Here is a 16,946-nt window from a genome sequence, read left to right as displayed (position 1 = left end):
GTACCCATTCGCAAGCCAGGTCATAATCAGGAAGGAGATCTCATTATTGACAGCGTGCCCACTTGGTGGAAATGACACTCACCAACTGAAGAGCGATCTCAGCGGCAAGCCCCTCTCCCTCTTCCCATCGTCGCGCTGTAACGTTGGGACTAGGATTTAGTCCGCTTTCCGATTAATCAAAGACCAGCATTTCGACAACGGGACACAATTCCCATCCGGCATCTCTGCTCCGATCGGAAAGGCACAACGATCTTTATGACACAGGCCTTCGACGGGGGGCGTCGACTATGTCCACACAAGCAATCGCCAAGCCAGGCACCCCCTTACCCAGTTGTCTGCAGCAGGGTGCAGGTCACGTACACCATCTCTCCTCTCCCACTTGATGTTGGTGTAGAATAGTGCCGGAGCAAATTATGTGACATCGGAGCAGCAAGGAGGTCAGATCATGATATCAGAGACCATGGCTTGCAGCAGTTGAAGAGTATTGCAGATCCTACCTTGAAGAAGCCGACCCGTCTGGTCACAAGGGCGAGCTTTAGAGTTGGAGCAACTACCTCAGACCTATCCTATCATGCACCAACGACAACCCCGCATACCATACCGCATATCTCCCAACGGCGCGGCGTCATTGCAAAGTGCTTCGGCGGCTTTCTTCAATAGGTAGTCACAACAAGGTCGATAAGCAAGGCGGACCTTGCTAGTTAATTGAATCAAGCGTACTCCGTGCGTTGGCTCCGACCAGTGGCCACCATTGCCCAACGGCCGGGCAAATCTACCTAGTACCTAGTACCAACTGCTTCGTAATTCCCGGCGAGACCCAATTCCACCTCGCAACAAAACCAGTCCTTTTGTCTCTTACCTGCACACCAGACGTGGCTATGGATGCCCTCAGTGATGAGGAAATCCAGACAACAAGCAGCACAATGTCCACTTGGACCAGTACCTATCAACATGGAAACAAGAGTCAATCAAGCTGGGCAATATCGAGGTTGGCCTGGTCCAGACACGACTACGACTGGTTGACAACTTAGCCAACCGATCAGCACTTTGGTAAGCTCAGGGTTACACCTTACCAGTCTCCCCATCATGCTTGGCTCTCTGGCGTTCAGCCTTTTTTTCTTGACTACTTCGTACCTAATGAACGCCTTCGCTCAAATTCCAACCCCTGCCCAAGCAGACGGTTACACAGCATCAAGCTAAAACTAAAAAAAAAAGGACCAGGGACCCTTGAAGACTAAGCACCAAGCCTGTCTGAGTCCTGTGCCGCGTGCTAGCACCCTTGCTCCTTGGCAACCTATCTTGCCCTCCTCCCATCACGCATCACTTCTCTTACTTCGTACTCCGTAGCATCATGAACACACTCGGCCTGCACTTTTGCATCGCAGTGCGCAGCTCCGAAGGCGTGCCGATAGCGAAGCGTCACAGACCCAGCTGCAGTAAGCAACGTTTCCGAGCTCTGGATGCGAGAGGTTCGAGGTTGGTTCCCTCAGCCAAGATGGCAACCGTCGGAACGTCGTGATGACCTGTCTCTGTGCTCTGGGGACTGAAGTTGCCAGTGTCTACGGAGGAATGCCTTCTTGATTTCTGGCCATGGCTTGGCAGGCATGGCGGAACAGACATTGGCGACTTGGTGGAAGACGAGCTAGCTCTATGCAGTTGACCGATCCAATCTTGCCCAAGCCCATGCTCTTGGAAAATAGGTCAAGTACATTAGATGGATGGTTTCTTTTGGGTCTCGCGTGCGACCGTGTCTGTGAAAGAAAGACTCTTTGGAGGATGGATTGGCTCGGGTCGGTGACAGCCGGACGTGTCAGAAGACCTCAAGACGTCGGACTGGAAGTCCGTAGCTCCTTTCAGGCCATTGTGCCATTTCTGCTGCAGCGCAATGTGCATTTGGCTCAATATCCATCCTGGGGATGAGACGGGTCTCAACCAGACTTTCCCCAGCTTTGGTTCCTGTCTTGACCGATTTCCCAGCCCAACGGCGCACCGGTCAGCAAAAGCTGGGGTCACATCCAGCCGGGGGCCACCCTCTCTCTTCCAGGGATCTCATCCCCCCTCGCTTGCACCACAACCCTGGAGCACAGACAGAGCTTAAGGTGGGTGGCCACCCTGGTCCCCCAGTCTGCACTGGCTGGAGGGGCGTGCCTGGATAGATATGCCACAATTGGGGGGGGAATGTCGTGCGCAAGTACAAGTACCTATACGTCGACTGGTCAGTGGTGAGACCGCAAGACATAACGTTACTGGCGAGCAATAGAGAGAGCGCCATGAGAGCCACAAGGGGGCTGACACGGCTGGAAAGGGCTTCGGGCCTTCAGGCCAGAGGCATGCATGCGCGTCGATCCCAGAGGCACTGGCAAGAACCGGCCGGCAAATCCAAGTGGGTAATGACACGATTGCCACGTTTTTGCAAGGTGCAACTCGTGCTGATCCTTCCTTTTTCCGCCCTCCGTCCTCAGCGCCGATGGCCAATCGCGCCTGCTGGGAGAGGACAGAGCAGGCCGTCGTGGGCGAGCACTCATTCCAGAACCCGGTGCTTGCCCGGGCGGGTTCTCAGAAGTCGACGACGACGAGGAAGGTACGGACGAAGTAGTTACTGGTTCTGGGAAAAAAGGAAAAGAAGGAAAGAGGGTGTGGGCCCAACCCAACCGTGGACCAGCTCGCCAGTTCACATGCCAGCCTGCAGCTGCGTCCTCTGCCGCCGTGCTGACTGAGTGCCTGCACCGGCGACACCACTGCCCACCCTTGCAACTTTTCCCCAAGGCCACACACCCTCTTTCTCGCCCGACAGGCGGCGGCGGCAACCGTCGACGACGAACGACGACGACAGGCGAACCTCCCTCCATACTTCACACCAGACACCGCAAATACGTTCGCCGCCGCCATTCTCCCAAGCTAGTGATTCACCGCGCCGGATAGTCTGGCGGCCCAACAGCTTAGCCAGCACTAGCCGACAACGGAACAGACGTCAGACTTTACATGACAGCCAACACACCACCACCGTTTGTCCAAGAATAATCAATCCTCTTGGCGTGGTGGCATTGGCGCCAGTGCTGGCGATGGGCTTTTTTGGAGGCCATGCATATATCCCACATATCGTGCCGTCAAACCACGTCGACGGTGTCACGGATCTGGCCTTAATCCCGGCTCAACGCGGAAAGGCCTGGCAGTCGAGAGCAACAGCTGTTCTATCGGCGATATCATCGATCGGCAACTCCCAGGTCGGCAAGGAACGGGCTTCCCAAGAAACAACCAACGGGGGAGGGGGCTGGCTGCCACGCTTACTGGACAGCACATCCTCAGCCGAAAGGCATTTACCGGCTATTGCTAAACATACCGCTGCTTTCCAAAGATATAACCTCTCGGCCGACGAAGAGATAAGCGGACATGAGGGCGGAGGGGTGGAGGCTCCACGTCGGAGCCGGGCACTCCTCCATCCAAACCTCGTTCCCTCCTTCGGGTGCCTAGGGCTGTTTGTACGACCTTTGCCTATTTGGTGTCACAACTTCAGCTGCTTACTCCAGAGGCTCTCCATCTCGCACGCAAGTCGCTGGAGTTGCCTACGCAGGGGATGCTGAAATAAGGTAAGTGGAGTGGGGATGGTGGGTGTCAAGGACGGATCAGGCGTGGCGCTTGCACGATCATGCCAAGGCGAGACTGAAAATGTGAAATGCGACAGTCCCAGGAACGACCCAACATGGCGGCACTCGGTCCAACAGTGGCCCACTGGGGATATGCATTCGATCTCAAGTTCGGCCTCGACCCTTCGCCATCTTTCCTCGAGGCTCAGGGCCTTGTCTGTCTTTGTCGCCAAGGCACCATTGGGACTCGAAGATCCGCAGCGATGGAGCCCGGAACTCTTCGGATCCGATTGGATGGAGATGCAAAACATCAATGCAAAACATCGCGACTTGCTGCTCCACGGCCAAGTCGACCATGGGAATCGAGAAAGCCGATGCTTGGTCTAGCTCTTGTTCAACCTGGTCTGGGCTCCATGCCAAGTACTTTTACGTCTAGACCTGCGCCTCCCTCGGATGCTTGACCCGACTCAGCTTGGATCGTGATGTCCGAGGGCGAGTCTACTAAACATACGAACACTTCCTCCTATCACCGGGGGGAATGTCGAATCATAAACTCGGCTGGTATGCACGCCCGTTCCGGGGGCCGTTGGCCCCTTGCCTTTTCAACCAGGGCAGCGTCCAATCTGCCTGCTATCTTCTTGGCCCGCGTATATGTAGAGCTTTGATCCCGTTGTCTATTTCACCAATCTGGGTGAAAGCCCGTGCAGAACATACCTAGACGCCGCCAGGCGAGGTCCAGAACGTGCAGTCCTGTAGCTAGTCAGTCAGGTGTGTCAGGTAAGCTTCCAAATATGTGTAGGGGGCTTTTTTGTATGAAACAGAAACCAATCAGCAGCTCTGGTCAACACCCCTGGCAGGTTACACACAGACACACACACACACACACACACAAACCAAACCCAGTCAGTCACACACCACCACCCACACTCTTTTCCTTCTCGACGCAGCCCTTCGGAGTTGGGGAGCGGGACCCAAGGATGCGGCACGGTGTATCCACGATAGGGTTCTCGGGGCGTTGATCCTCTTGGCTACTGTCTGGGAGGATAAGCGCACAGGACGAGCCAGGGTCAGGGTACAGGCATCAAATCTAGAGGCCAGTCCAGCTACGATCCTTACTGGTTTCGACCCCGATAGGCCGAACACTTATCTCATGGGGGGTGGAAACTTCCCCGCAAATGGAGTCTCCGGCAGAAGGACGAAGCAGATGGCCAGAGCTGCTTGAGTTCAAGAACCCCATCTTTGTAACCTTGTAGGTAAGAACTTGATGCCTAGATCTCTTCTTCAGCTCTTGGCTTCCTTCTCTCTTTTGGGCATCTCTCTACGACCAACTTGGCATCGGTCATCTCGTTCATTCTCGCTTCCTGATGCAGTTTCTGGACTTAGACGGCTTTGCCTCGCACTCCCTCTCGAGTCCGAACACGTCTGATCATGCTCTTGGATTGACTTCCATCACCATCGAGTTGCACCATCAGGCTCCTTTATGTAGCTGGCGAGTAAACGTAGACGGGTTGTTGAAATCGTGACCGTTTGGCAATGAACACCCTTCTTGTTTTCGCTGACCCAATAGCTGCTCGAAAAGCATACGCAGGAGATCTTGTCCTACAGCCTTTTTTTGCTTTCCGTTCGTTTTGCTTGCCAGCTTCTTAAAGCAAGGATTCCCCAGGTATCAAGGAACAGCTCTGATACGGGAATAAGCATTCCCAGGAATCCCTGTTCGCCTTTCCCCCCTGTTTCGAGGCGTGTGGCGGCCTTTTCCACTACTTGCAAGGACCAGGGGGGCGTATATGCAGCCAGCAACCACGTACGACGCCACCGTTCATCACAGAGCAACCTTATGTGTGTCACCACATAACGAATGTGCATTTTCTTAGGGGCATTGGCTCACGTATTCTGCCGTGTCCATTTTGGTGAGGTTGGGGTCCTGCAAACGAAACAGAGACCCTGGAATAATACCTAGGATCCCAAGTCTGGGTCAGGTATCGACACATCAAAGCCCAGCACACACACGGTGGGAACTACTCTATGACTCCGTCCCTCGTAGGTGAAGACAGACGTTTGACTCGCCGGCTCGGGCCAGTCTCGAATCTCCACACAACAAGAGGACCGGGACGCACCTTGCTGACCGTACATCTGCTTTTTGTGGTCTGTGTGTACGCGTGTATGCGTGTGTGTGTGTGTGTGTGTGTGTTTGCAGGGAAGGCAGGACGTGACAAGGAGCGAGAGAAAGAGAGATGACATAAGACGGCATGACACCCTCCCTCCCCCTGCAATCCTGGGGATCGGACTTTTCTCCGGCGGTTCTCTTGTCAGTTGGTCCGTCGATGGAAAAGGAGAAGAAACCAGTAGGAGATTTTTTTTTTTACAAAAAAAGAGACAAGAAGAGAAGAAGATCTACTCTCCAAAGGTGCAAAACAACCGCGAATGACAACCCCCGAGGCCTGGGATTGTGATAAGTGTGGCACACTCCGGGTTCACATCTATCCCACATACAAGTACCACCAGCTGGACGATGTGACGCTCTTGGCCCCGATGCCTGGCGGGCTCTTTTTTTTTGATAGCCTCATCAGAAAAAGAAATCTCCCAATAATAACAGTAACAGATAGGTAGGCAGCAGGGGGTAGGGAGGGCACTGGGTACTGTACCGGCGCCATTGTCCACCCCCCTCCCCTCTCCGCATGCCCTCCCCCTCCGTGCTTGACAATCGCCTACCTTACCATACCATACCAGCCAGCGTACCATCCTTTATCGCAACTGGTGAGCCGCACCCCGGAGACACATGCTGACCGGGGTAAGGAAGGAAAATCAAATGGAGAGCAATGCTCAGGAGGGAGGGGGGCGGAGAAAAAAAACAAGATGGTGGTTACACAGCATCAGTCGACGGTCACGATTCTTGTCTCCTCCCATCCTATCCCCGGCCCTTGACCGTCCACGCGGAGCAACCAGGGAACAAAAAAAAAGAAGAAGAAGAGAGTGACATATGAAAAGCAAAGACGGCTGGGGATTGGGCGGGAGTCCCATTCTCTGCAACTTACCTACCTACCAGGTGTGTACATGGGGAGTCTTCTTCTTGCGTGCTTTTCTTTTTTCCTAGGTATCTCCTTGCCATTCATACAACGCAACAGATATACACCCTTCTTTTGCCCCTTGACGGTCCTTTTTCTCCCATTCAATCTCGCTCACTCACTCGCTCTCTGCTACCGCGTTTCCGTACAAGGAACCTATCAAGGACGGAAAGAGGCATTTTGTATATGTCTGGTATCATTCCGTTTCTATTGCACACCATCGCCTTCGCATCCAAAACAACGCCCCCCCTTGCTCGTGGCTGGATATGTGCAATCTAGGTAACTAACTCCTTCCGCTCATCTCACACCCCCGTAGCTAGCTAGCTAGCTAGCTCACTCTCCCAACCAAGAAAAAGAAAACCATGGATTTGTTTTATCTATCAAAAAGGAGTAAGCATGTGGTGCAATATGTCGCCCTGGATCAGGGATATATCCCACCAACTCCTCCCCCTGGTCCGTTTCCGCCCCATTTACACACCACCCACCTGTGTGCTGTCTGTCTATGTATGGGTTGGGTTGGGCTGGCTTTGTGGGAAAGGACCCAGCACAGATATCAAAATACCAAAAACAACAACACAAGCCTTTTATCCACATTTTACTCGGTCAGGCCGGCCTGCTTGACGAGCCCGTAGAAGACGCCTCGCTTCTTGATTAGCTCCTGCGGCGGGCCAAACTCGGCGACCTCGCCGCGCTCGAGCACCACGACGCGGTCGCTGTCGAGGATCGTGTTGATCCGGTGGGCCACGGTGATGATGGTGCGGTTGGCAAACAGCGGTGACCGCAGCGTCTGCTGCAGCAGGGCGTCGGTCTCGACGTCGACGGCGGCCGTCGCCTCGTCCAGGACCAGAATGTTGGATGGCGTCAGCATGGCCCGCGCCAGAGACACGAGCTGTCGCTGGCCCTGTGACAGGTTGGAGCCTGGCCGATGTGCGATGTGGTTAGTACAGAGATCCGTGACGTCTTCATGTCTGTCATTCTTCCACTCGGGTATTACAAAGCACAAAAGACAAACAGCGGGGGATCAGGAATGACGAAGCGGCCACCCTCCCCCCAATCCTTGAAACAACGGACGTCTCCCGCCTTGAACGACGAAGGAAGAGGCGAGAGAGAGAGAGAGAGAGAGAGAGAGAGAGAACGAAGTGTGCCTCGGTACATCGCCGTATGCAGTGCGAGATGATCAAATGCGCATGCCTAAAAGGACCGACCGCAGCTCACGGCTACTGGCCAAGAGCACTCATGTTCTAAAGGGCATGCAATGCGCTGGAGATCATGCAGGGTCGACTGTTTGCGGTAGATGGCATGCACCTGAAAGGTGACACAGAGAGGCGTACACTTCACCGCTGCTGCTCCCGCACGTTACTGTGCGACATGTCTAGGCGGCTCGTATATATCTAGCCACAGCATCATGCAATCTGCCGCCATCCGCCTGCTGGTGTGCAACCCATTTGCTGCACGGAAACGGAAACGCAAACACAATCAAAAAAATAGACGGCAAGGGTTGGCCGGTGCGAGGCTTGTGAAAGCCGATAGAAAGCGAGATACTGTAGAACCCGAGCGGGAAGAGAGAAAAAAAAGAAAGGAAAGACAGCTCACCTCCTTCGTTGATTTTAGCCTCAAGCCCACCAGTCATGCTCGCGACGTGGTCCTTCAACCGGGCGTGTTCTGCAATATAATCCGTCAGACCAATCCAGGTGTTGTAAGGGGGGCAAATGTGTGACGACCAGGAGATAGAAGTACGGCCATGTGCTACCGAGTTGGAGGGGAGGGAGGGGGGGACGCAGAGACGTGTTACTTACCAAGCACACTCCACAGCTCCGTGTCGTCGTGGACGTGACCGGGGTCTAGATTGTCGCGAATGGTACCCTCGAACAGAGCCGCATCCTGCGGGATAATTGCCAATCGACGGCGCAGGTCTAATAAGCCGATTGTAGACGTGTTGAGATTGTCGATGCTGATGTGACCTGTGTCCGGCTCGATGATTCGGAACAGGGCCAACGTCAGGGATGATTTGCCTGCTCCCGTCCTGCCCACGACCCCCACCTTCTCGTGCGTCTTGATGTCCAGGTTGATGTTCTTCAGCACCAGATCCAGGCCCTCGCGGTACCTGGCGCTGTAGTTGTTGAACTCGACGGCGCCCTTGGAAGGCCAGGCCACAGCCGGCCTGTTTCGGTGGATGATCTCCGGTGCTTCGCTAGGCAGGTTGGCATACTCGAGCACTCTCTCGACAGAAACGATATTGGTCTCCACCTCGACGGTCTGGCGGACGATCCAGTTCAGCGAAGACGTGATCTGCAGCGCGTACGACATGGCGAGACCAACGGCACCCTCGGTCAGGCCGCTGTGGTTTGTTACGGATATGACAGCAAAGCCGGCGGCGGAAAGGATGACGACGGCGCCAATGAACTCGAGCCGGATCGCCAGCCATCGATTGGCACTGATGGACGGGAAGTAAGCCCGCAGGTTGGCGTCAACACGCCACTCGTTCTCCAGCTCGAACCGCTCCTGCTGGCGGTATGCCCGAATGGTCGAAGTGCCGCCCAATGATTCTTGGAAGTGGGCATATATCGGGCTCCTGCTGACGCTGTCCAACCTCTTGAGCTCGCGAGATGTCCGCAAGTAGTAACGCTGGATATAGATGTACATGGCGGCGAGCGGAAAAATCACCGCTACAAACGCAGGTGTCGTGACAGAGATAACAACTAGCGTGAAGCCCGACTTGGCAAGATTCACAAATAGCATGTTGAACGTCCGAGCCAGCACCTCATCTACCCGGTAAATGTCACTGCATGAGTAAGTTGGGGTCAGCGAACGGCTCCGTAATGTCTTACATGCCTTAGCAGCTGCATGTCAGGAAGTCACGAGGATAGTGACGTGACCCCCTGGCCAGCCCTGGGATATCGGGAGTGGTGTGCAACACATATCGACGCAGCGTGATCCAGATCCGGCACTCTCTGCTTGAGATGTGTGCAACGCCATATGCATGGATCAAAAGTTGCCGGACGAAGTAGAAGATACGGTCAACATACCTTGAGAACCTGTTCAATATCCGCCCGGCCGGGGTGGTATCAAAGAAAGACATGGGTGACCTAAAGATCGCAGTCGCCATACGCTCGTGGAGCTTCCTGGATGCCTGTCATGATCTTGTCAGCGACGACGAGGGTTCTAAACACTAGACAACGCCGGATTCTTACCTCAATCGAGCAGAAGATCCACAGGATCAAGGTTTGGACAACAGTCAGAGCGGAGGAGCCGATACCAAAGGCAAAGTAGATGCCGATCCATTTGCCGACATCTGGATTAGCACCGAGTTTTCTGTTCGCCTCTGCCCAGTTCTTGAGCCAGTAACTACCAGCTAGAGCTAATGTCAGATACTGTGAGATTTCCATTCGAGGCATGAGACTTACCAATCTGAGCAGTCTGGGCCGCAACCAGGGCGAGCAGGTAGACTGCAACAGCGCCGAGGTTACTCGTCTTCGCATACTCCCCATAGACTGACCACTTGACCTTGCCTTGCTCAGAAAACTCCTTTGCCTGTCGGGTCTTGGAGTTCGACGCCTCCTCATCAGTGAGCTTGCCTCGGGGACCCTTGAAACTGGCGGCACTGGCTCGTCGAAGAGTCACTGTGCTGCCCTGTCTCCTCTTTTGAGTGGTGGCGGGACCGGACTTGATAGGTTCCAGGGTTGACAAGCGGTCTTGCGCCTCCTCAATCTCGTCTTTCTCCTGGCTGCTGGCAGCGTCGATGATTGTAGAAGTCTCGCTATCTGATCCAGATCCAGACGGGCTGGCGCCTGACGATGAAGGCCCGGATTCGTGACCGGCAGTCTTGATGAGGTCCGAGACGGCGCCCTTCATAGCCATGAGCTGACGGAAGGTGCCCTTCTCGAGTATCTCGCCGTCTTTGAGCAAGCAGATGAAGTCCGACTCTACGAGGACCGGAATAGAATTCGTTGCCAATATCCTGGTCTTCGAGCTGAGAAGACCATCGGGTCCCAGGACATTCTGGATGATGTGACGTCCGACATGGGAATCGACGGCGGAGAGACAGTCGTCGAGGAGGTAGATATCGGCACGAGCGTAAACAGCACGAGCCAGGGCAACTCTTGCCTTCTGTCCTCCACTGAGAGAAATACCACGCTCGCCCACGACGGTCTCGTCTCCATCAGGGAGCTGCGCGAAGTCGTCCAGGAGAGCACAAGCCTTGACGGTCTTTTCATAGAAGTTTGAATCATATCGATATCCAAAGATGATGTTCTCTCTGACCGTGGCGTTCATGATCCATGATTGCTGAGCGACGTAGGCCACTGAACCGTGCAGTTCCACACGGCCCTTCACCTTCCAGAGATCACCGAGCAGACTCTGCAGGAAGGAAGATTTTCCAGCACCTACCCTCCCGACAATGCAAGAGAGCTCACCCTTGCTGGCGGAGAAGTTGATGTCTTTAAGCACTTCCTTGGTCTCGTGACGATCCCAGGAGAAAGTAGCGTCGCGAATGGAAATAGTCTCCTCACCGAGCTCCTCGACTGCGGGCTTGAGAACGACGGCATCGTCTTGAACCTCCTCTGCAAGGAGGTAAGACGTGAGACGGCCGACGGCCACACTGGCCTCGATGATCGAGGTGATGACCATAGGAAGCACGGCAAGAGGGAAGGTGAGAAGGTTGAACAGAGTCAGCGCAGGGAAGACGATCTCGGTAGTCATGGGAGTGTCCCGGGTCAAGACGAACACGGTGAAAGTCAAGCACGACACGAGGAATGGCGTGGTGCTCCATGTGAAATTGGCAATGGCTTGGCCGGCACCAATCTTCCTCAGGTTCTTCAGCTCCATGTCGTTTCTGATGAAGTTGAGCTTGTTCATGAACGCGGCACCCCAGGCGTAGAGCTTGATGCTCTTCATGTTGTTGATAATCTCCGCAATCAGCCGGCTCCTGGCGTCCTTGTTCTTCATCTGCTGCTTCTGGAGGTTCTTCATGATTCGGGCAATGAAGCCGTTGATAGGAATCATGACAATCATGACGCCGATACCAGCAAGCATGGACCAGCCCACCAACTTGTACAGAGAAACCATGCACAGAAGAATCTGGAAAGGTGCAGACCAGACCTGCTGAGCGAATTGTGTCAGGTCTTGAAGACGCTGGGCATCGACGGCCATGTAGTTGACGATATCACCCGTGGTCTTGGAAGCCCGGCCCTCGTTTGAAAGGCGGAGCGATTTCCGGTAAATAGCCGAAGTCAAACCGCCCTTGATGCGCATTCCAGAGACAAACGCAAGTTGGAAGTATTGGTGAATCATGCCGGTCTGAATGCAGGCGACTACGAACATGGCCAAGGCAATCGCAGCGCCCTTGATGGGAGGTTCGGGCTCGTTGCCCGGTTGGTACGACCTCACAAAGGCAATGAGATACCGTAGCAGCTGGGGCTGGGTAAATGCAGCGAGATCATTGCCGATCTTGAAGAAAGCAGCGACAACATACGGACCACCGTAAGCTCGGAACAGGGCCAGCCACAGGGAGGGATTCTTCCGGTGCTGGAGCTCGTGCTGCCAAGCCTTCTCGAACGCTTCACCGGTGTCCTTGGTACGGTCGGTGGAAACAAGGCCCCACAGGTCGTCCTCCGTAAGGAATTGTTTGTAGCCGTGCCTCATTAGGGGAGTCATCCATGAGAAGGTGAGGAGCGAGAAGACAGTCGCATACTCGGCTGGGCATTCCTCCTCGTCCACAATAGCCTCGTAAGCGCTCTGCCTCTTGGGCCAGAGCCACTCGACGAGGAAGGCAGCCAACGCCAAGCCGACGCCGGCGGTATATGTGGCGAAGTATGGCACGTTGGACGAGTACAGCTGTTGCGATACGACGGACCGGAGCTTGACGGCGAGGGCCATCAGCATAAACAGCCAGTAGAGAAGCACCACTCCATTTGCGTTTCGAAGGCGCGCATGCTCAACCCATTGGATCGCAAACACCACCGCGAGGGACACGATCGTCAGGGCGGTCGTCCAGACTCGGAAGTCGCCGAACCATATGTCGGGATAGTTGATTATTTGTATGACGAGCTGCACAACGAAGTCGGCGATAACAAGTCCGGCCAGAGTCTATGACAACATACAGTCAGCTTCGGGCCCCCGAAATCAATTGTACATTTCAATTCAAACGAGAATGGTCTCACCTGCTTGATCCAGAAGTGCCAGTCCTTGACGATGGAAGCAGAGGCGGGCTTCTTCGCGATAATCCACCACAAAGCTCCCGCGCCAGCCACAACTCCGAATGCAGCCACAATGGCGACCCAGACATCGATGAAGCACGGCGTGAAGTCGTAACGGAAGGGGCTGAGAGGACCCCAGCCCTCCTCGTTACCGCATAGCGGCTGCTTGAACGTTTTGGTTGCGGTCAGATAGCCGCTCCCGAGCTCAAGCAATGGGCGGTACCCGGAAAATGAACCAGTCTGGGCAATGACCCGCTGGGAGAAGTCGTCTTCAACTCGCATGGCCGTTTGGATCACCTCGCCGGCTGTCGCGATATCATAGCTCGAGTCAGGGGTAAAAGGCTGCTGTTTCTGCGACGGCGGAACTCGAGCCAGCCAGCGGAGGGTGGGGGGAGGGAGAGAAGGCTTCGAGATCGGAGGTCGTTGGCTCCCTCTTATCAGGCACCCAATGCACACTGTTCGAGGTCGTACAAAAGACAGACAGGAGCCTACGAGGTAGCAATTGCTGGCGAATTGACCAGATTGCAAAGACGACACGAGCTCTACGACAATTTGTCTGCTGAGGAGACGGTTTGCTCGAGTAAGTTTTCAGGAAGTCAACTGACGACGATGTGCTTTGTCAGCCTCTCTGAAGAAGCGGCGAGAAGCTCCAAAGCTCCGTTTCCCAATCTTTTTTTTTTACGGGGCTTATGATGCGCTGAAAACCAGGAGCGTGGGTCTGCGGGCAGGACTGGAGTTGGTGGTCATGCATGACTGACCCGCCGGCGCTATGGCTGCCTGGGCTTTCCCCTCAAGGAGCCCACGAGTAGTTAACTGGGGATAGGGATCGGCTCAGTGCCTAAACGCCGAAGCTTAAACCTTGCAGGGTCGCCCAGACTTGAGAGAAGTCCCCAGAGCCGTTCAAACCACTAATAAAGCAAGTCAATACTCTCGACGATACTCGCGAGGATCTCGACGTTGTAGGTGAAAAAGGAGTTGAGTGCCGATGATGATATTAAAGTTCTTGGGATTCTTCATGGGGTTTCTCGAGCTTTACTACTGTTCAGGTAGGCAGCCCTAGTCATCTTTCTGCCTGCAACAGGATGTAGGTGCTACCAAAGTGCCATTGATTGCCCTACATCAAGTGATAAGCTCCGAGGTTTTCTCCGAGTATGCCAACCACACCACCTGCAGACATGGCTTGCTGTAGATCGTACCAACAGCAAAGCCTACAGAGGTTCTGTTTGCAGATAACAGCTATGTGATGACTCGCTGCACCCCTGGTGACTTTGGTGCTGCCTGGAGGAAAACGAAGATAAGAAGTGAGAACCTGTCAATTCTCCAACTCACTAATAAGCATCTTGCATAACTTGGACATCATCAAAAGCGCAACCCTGTTTTCGTGATACAAGAACATTCACTCACACATGGTCATTTCATTTAGTTTGTAGACTTCCAAAAGGATATAGATTGAACACTCTAATAAAACCAAAAAGGGCAAGGGAGCAGGTGAGGTCGTCTCAGAGGCTTCCCTCGTGTGTATCCATCTATTCTGTAGCTTGATGCAGGGTATCAGTGAATTACAAGAGCTGTAGCGTATCAGGGAATCGATATTGAAATCCCAGGTTGCAACGGCAAATTCCGCAGGAGAGGCTGCGGGGATATCAACCATTGAAATGACCGCTCCCGCGGAATATCTAGAGCGCCGAGGAAGAGTGGCATGGTATCAGATGTAACTTCAAAACAAGGACAAATCGAATCCGAACTCTCTTTTGTATCAAGCCCCAAATGAGCACTTCGTGAGTTGCTTGATATCACCAAGTTGCGGTATCCAAGTAAGAACTGTTGCCCTCTTTGCACAGACCAAAATGCGGTTGCGTATAGACCTCTTCCTGTAGTGTCGTGGTAGGAATGCTGCATGTGCACGGGCTTCATGGTCAGCCTGAAATCATGGCTGTCTTTGTGCCATGGCCTTCACACTGTTGGGTCCAAGACCAGGGCTCGCATCAGTTTCTCTTCGTCCGGGATTGTGATTCAGGAGAAAGATGCTGGGGAACAATAGTGCACCCTCTCAACTGTTCACATGGCATCATCGGCCTGGTCCTTGATACAACCCATTGTTGCTGATGTAGTCAATGACCAACTCATCAACCGAGTCCCGGACGCTGTGGCCATTCTTCAGATGTGCCCGGACTTTGGTGGAGCTGACGTCGTTGATGAAAGACGGCACGACCCACACCTTCTTGTACTTCTTCAGAGGCACCAGCACCTTCTCGATGTCGGCTTGAGCCGGCCGTTCGACAATGAAGACACCAAAGTCCTCAAAGATGGCGTCAATGTCTGCCGGGGCCCAGACCTTCGGATCACCCATAGTCATGGCAACATCAGCACCGATAAGCAGGGCAACCCGGGCTCGCTTGTACGTCCCATCTGGAGCTTGGATGCCGCCCAAGACGTTGTTGATCTCGTGATCGAAATGGGCAAGGGCATCTGCCGTCCTGGTGTAGACGGGCTTGCCTTGTTCGTCACGACGCGAAGCCTCCCAGGGATCAACTGAGCATTTGTCAGCACATACTAGACAGGCGCGGGTCTGTATCGCCACAACACAGGCCAGTATAACACCGAACTCGACGAATGAGAGATCTTACCCATGATATCAGTGTCCTTGACTGCTAGTTCGCACATGGCCAGACGGTGATATGCCGGGGTGAGCGCCTTGGCAGTGTAGGAATCGCTGACCTGCAAGCATTGAAGTGAGTCAGCATTTGGCGATTCAGAGGGGATCGCGAAGACTTGGAAATGCGACCTGGGGGTTACAGATCCGGCCCGCCGGTCTCGAGAGTGACTTTGATTACTAGGAGTTGTGTTGGCTTACCGGTGACAAGTAGTTGCCCACAACCTCAAACTGAGGGTGCTCCTCGATGTACTTGGCCGACATCTCGAACATCTGCACGTGCAGCATCGTGATGGGGGAGAAACTGCCGCAAGCGACCAGGACGAGGGGGTTGAAGTCGGCATGAGTTGTACGGCGCTTCAGCTTGTCGATGGGGAATTTGTAAGGCGCTGCCATGGACCATCCGGGGGGCGCATTGGGTTCGGCGGCCTGCGCCTCGGCCACCAGTTCTGGCTTTGAGTTCATCGTCATGGCGGCAGAGGCTCCGGCGTCTTTCCGAGGCTGAGCCCGATTGTTGCCCGTTGTCGCAGCAAGGGAAGAGGTGGGAGAGTCGAGAGCCGGAAGGAGATGCATTCAGAGAGCGAAGGGACGGGAGGCTGGGGCAGAGTTGTCGGGTGGAAGTAGCATGCGAGGCTCGCAGGCAACAGTTGAGAAGCCAGCAGGATGCGGGGCGCGCCGGGAGGGTATCGTCGTTGTGTCTGTCGACAGCGAAAAGTGCCTAGGCAAAGTCGGTATGATTCATAGACCCTGGCGAAGTGGCTGGCATGCAATGCGGCTGTGTCCAAAGTATAATCCGAGGTTGATTGACGAGCAGGCAAGAGGGGAAACCTGGCAGACTTGCTTTGCCCCTGGGAGTCAGAGCAGAGGGTTGATTTATTCGCATTCGGAGGGAAGGGTTCTATTTCCCCTGCCCTGCCCTCTTCTCTCTGTGTCTCGTTTCCCGTTTCCCGGAGTTCGCTAGAAGGGAATGGATCTTCTCTCCAGATTTTAGACTGTGATTGGCCTGGCGACTAGTGAGGTGATTGGGTGATTGGTCAAGTAGTCTCTGAATCGCCAGCCCTAGCGCTGGTTCTTGGTCTTTGCACCTGCGCGGTATAATTGCGTTGCTAAGGTTTTCCAAACCATTTACGTGATGACTTTCCCTCCGGAGAAGAGCCAGAAGAGGACTCTGGGGTGGTTGAACAGTGTTCAACTGCCTCCGCAACAGTCGAGGGCACTTCAATCCTCGAGAAGACCCTCGATGAGCTCAGTGAGGGGTAAAGTGATCGCGCGGGGTTCGCGGTGGTACAAGTACATGCAAATTTCAGGTACAGGGATCTTCAGATCTGGCAGCCGACCACGGCCGCCATGCATGGCACAGAACATTGAAGATCTCTTGCGTAAACGCGGCAGAAGAAAACTCCACGGAACAGTACCTCTGGAGGCACAGTGCCAAAGTCTCCCCTATGCAGCC

At 54.3% G+C, this 16,946-nt stretch overlaps 2 protein-coding genes across 2 annotated transcripts; both read right to left on the bottom strand.

The window, feature by feature from the left end:
• Window positions 1–7,241: 7,241 nt before the first annotated feature.
• E0L32_005505 (uncharacterized protein) lies at window positions 7,242–13,122 on the bottom strand (the record flags this gene model as incomplete). Its single annotated transcript, XM_031140034.1, has 7 exons — window positions 7,242–7,564; window positions 8,240–8,308; window positions 8,443–9,428; window positions 9,673–9,776; window positions 9,838–9,998; window positions 10,051–12,730; window positions 12,805–13,122. 7 exons carry the CDS (start codon window positions 13,120–13,122, stop codon window positions 7,242–7,244), a joined length of 4,641 nt encoding a protein of 1,546 aa, XP_030996020.1.
• A 1,786-nt stretch (window positions 13,123–14,908) lies between these two features.
• On the bottom strand, window positions 14,909–16,066 carry E0L32_005504 (uncharacterized protein; the record flags this gene model as incomplete). Its single annotated transcript, XM_031140033.1, has 3 exons — window positions 14,909–15,372; window positions 15,468–15,558; window positions 15,695–16,066. 3 exons carry the CDS (start codon window positions 16,064–16,066, stop codon window positions 14,909–14,911), a joined length of 927 nt encoding a protein of 308 aa, XP_030996019.1.
• Between the last annotated feature and the right edge of the window lie 880 nt (window positions 16,067–16,946).

This window comes from Thyridium curvatum (assembly GCF_004353045.1).
Source record: "Thyridium curvatum strain D216 chromosome Unknown NODE_29_length_410198_cov_82.451705, whole genome shotgun sequence".
NCBI lineage: Eukaryota > Fungi > Ascomycota > Sordariomycetes > Thyridiales > Thyridiaceae > Thyridium > Thyridium curvatum.
Note: the sequence above shows the minus strand (reverse complement) of the source record. Positions and strands in the feature narration are given on the sequence as shown.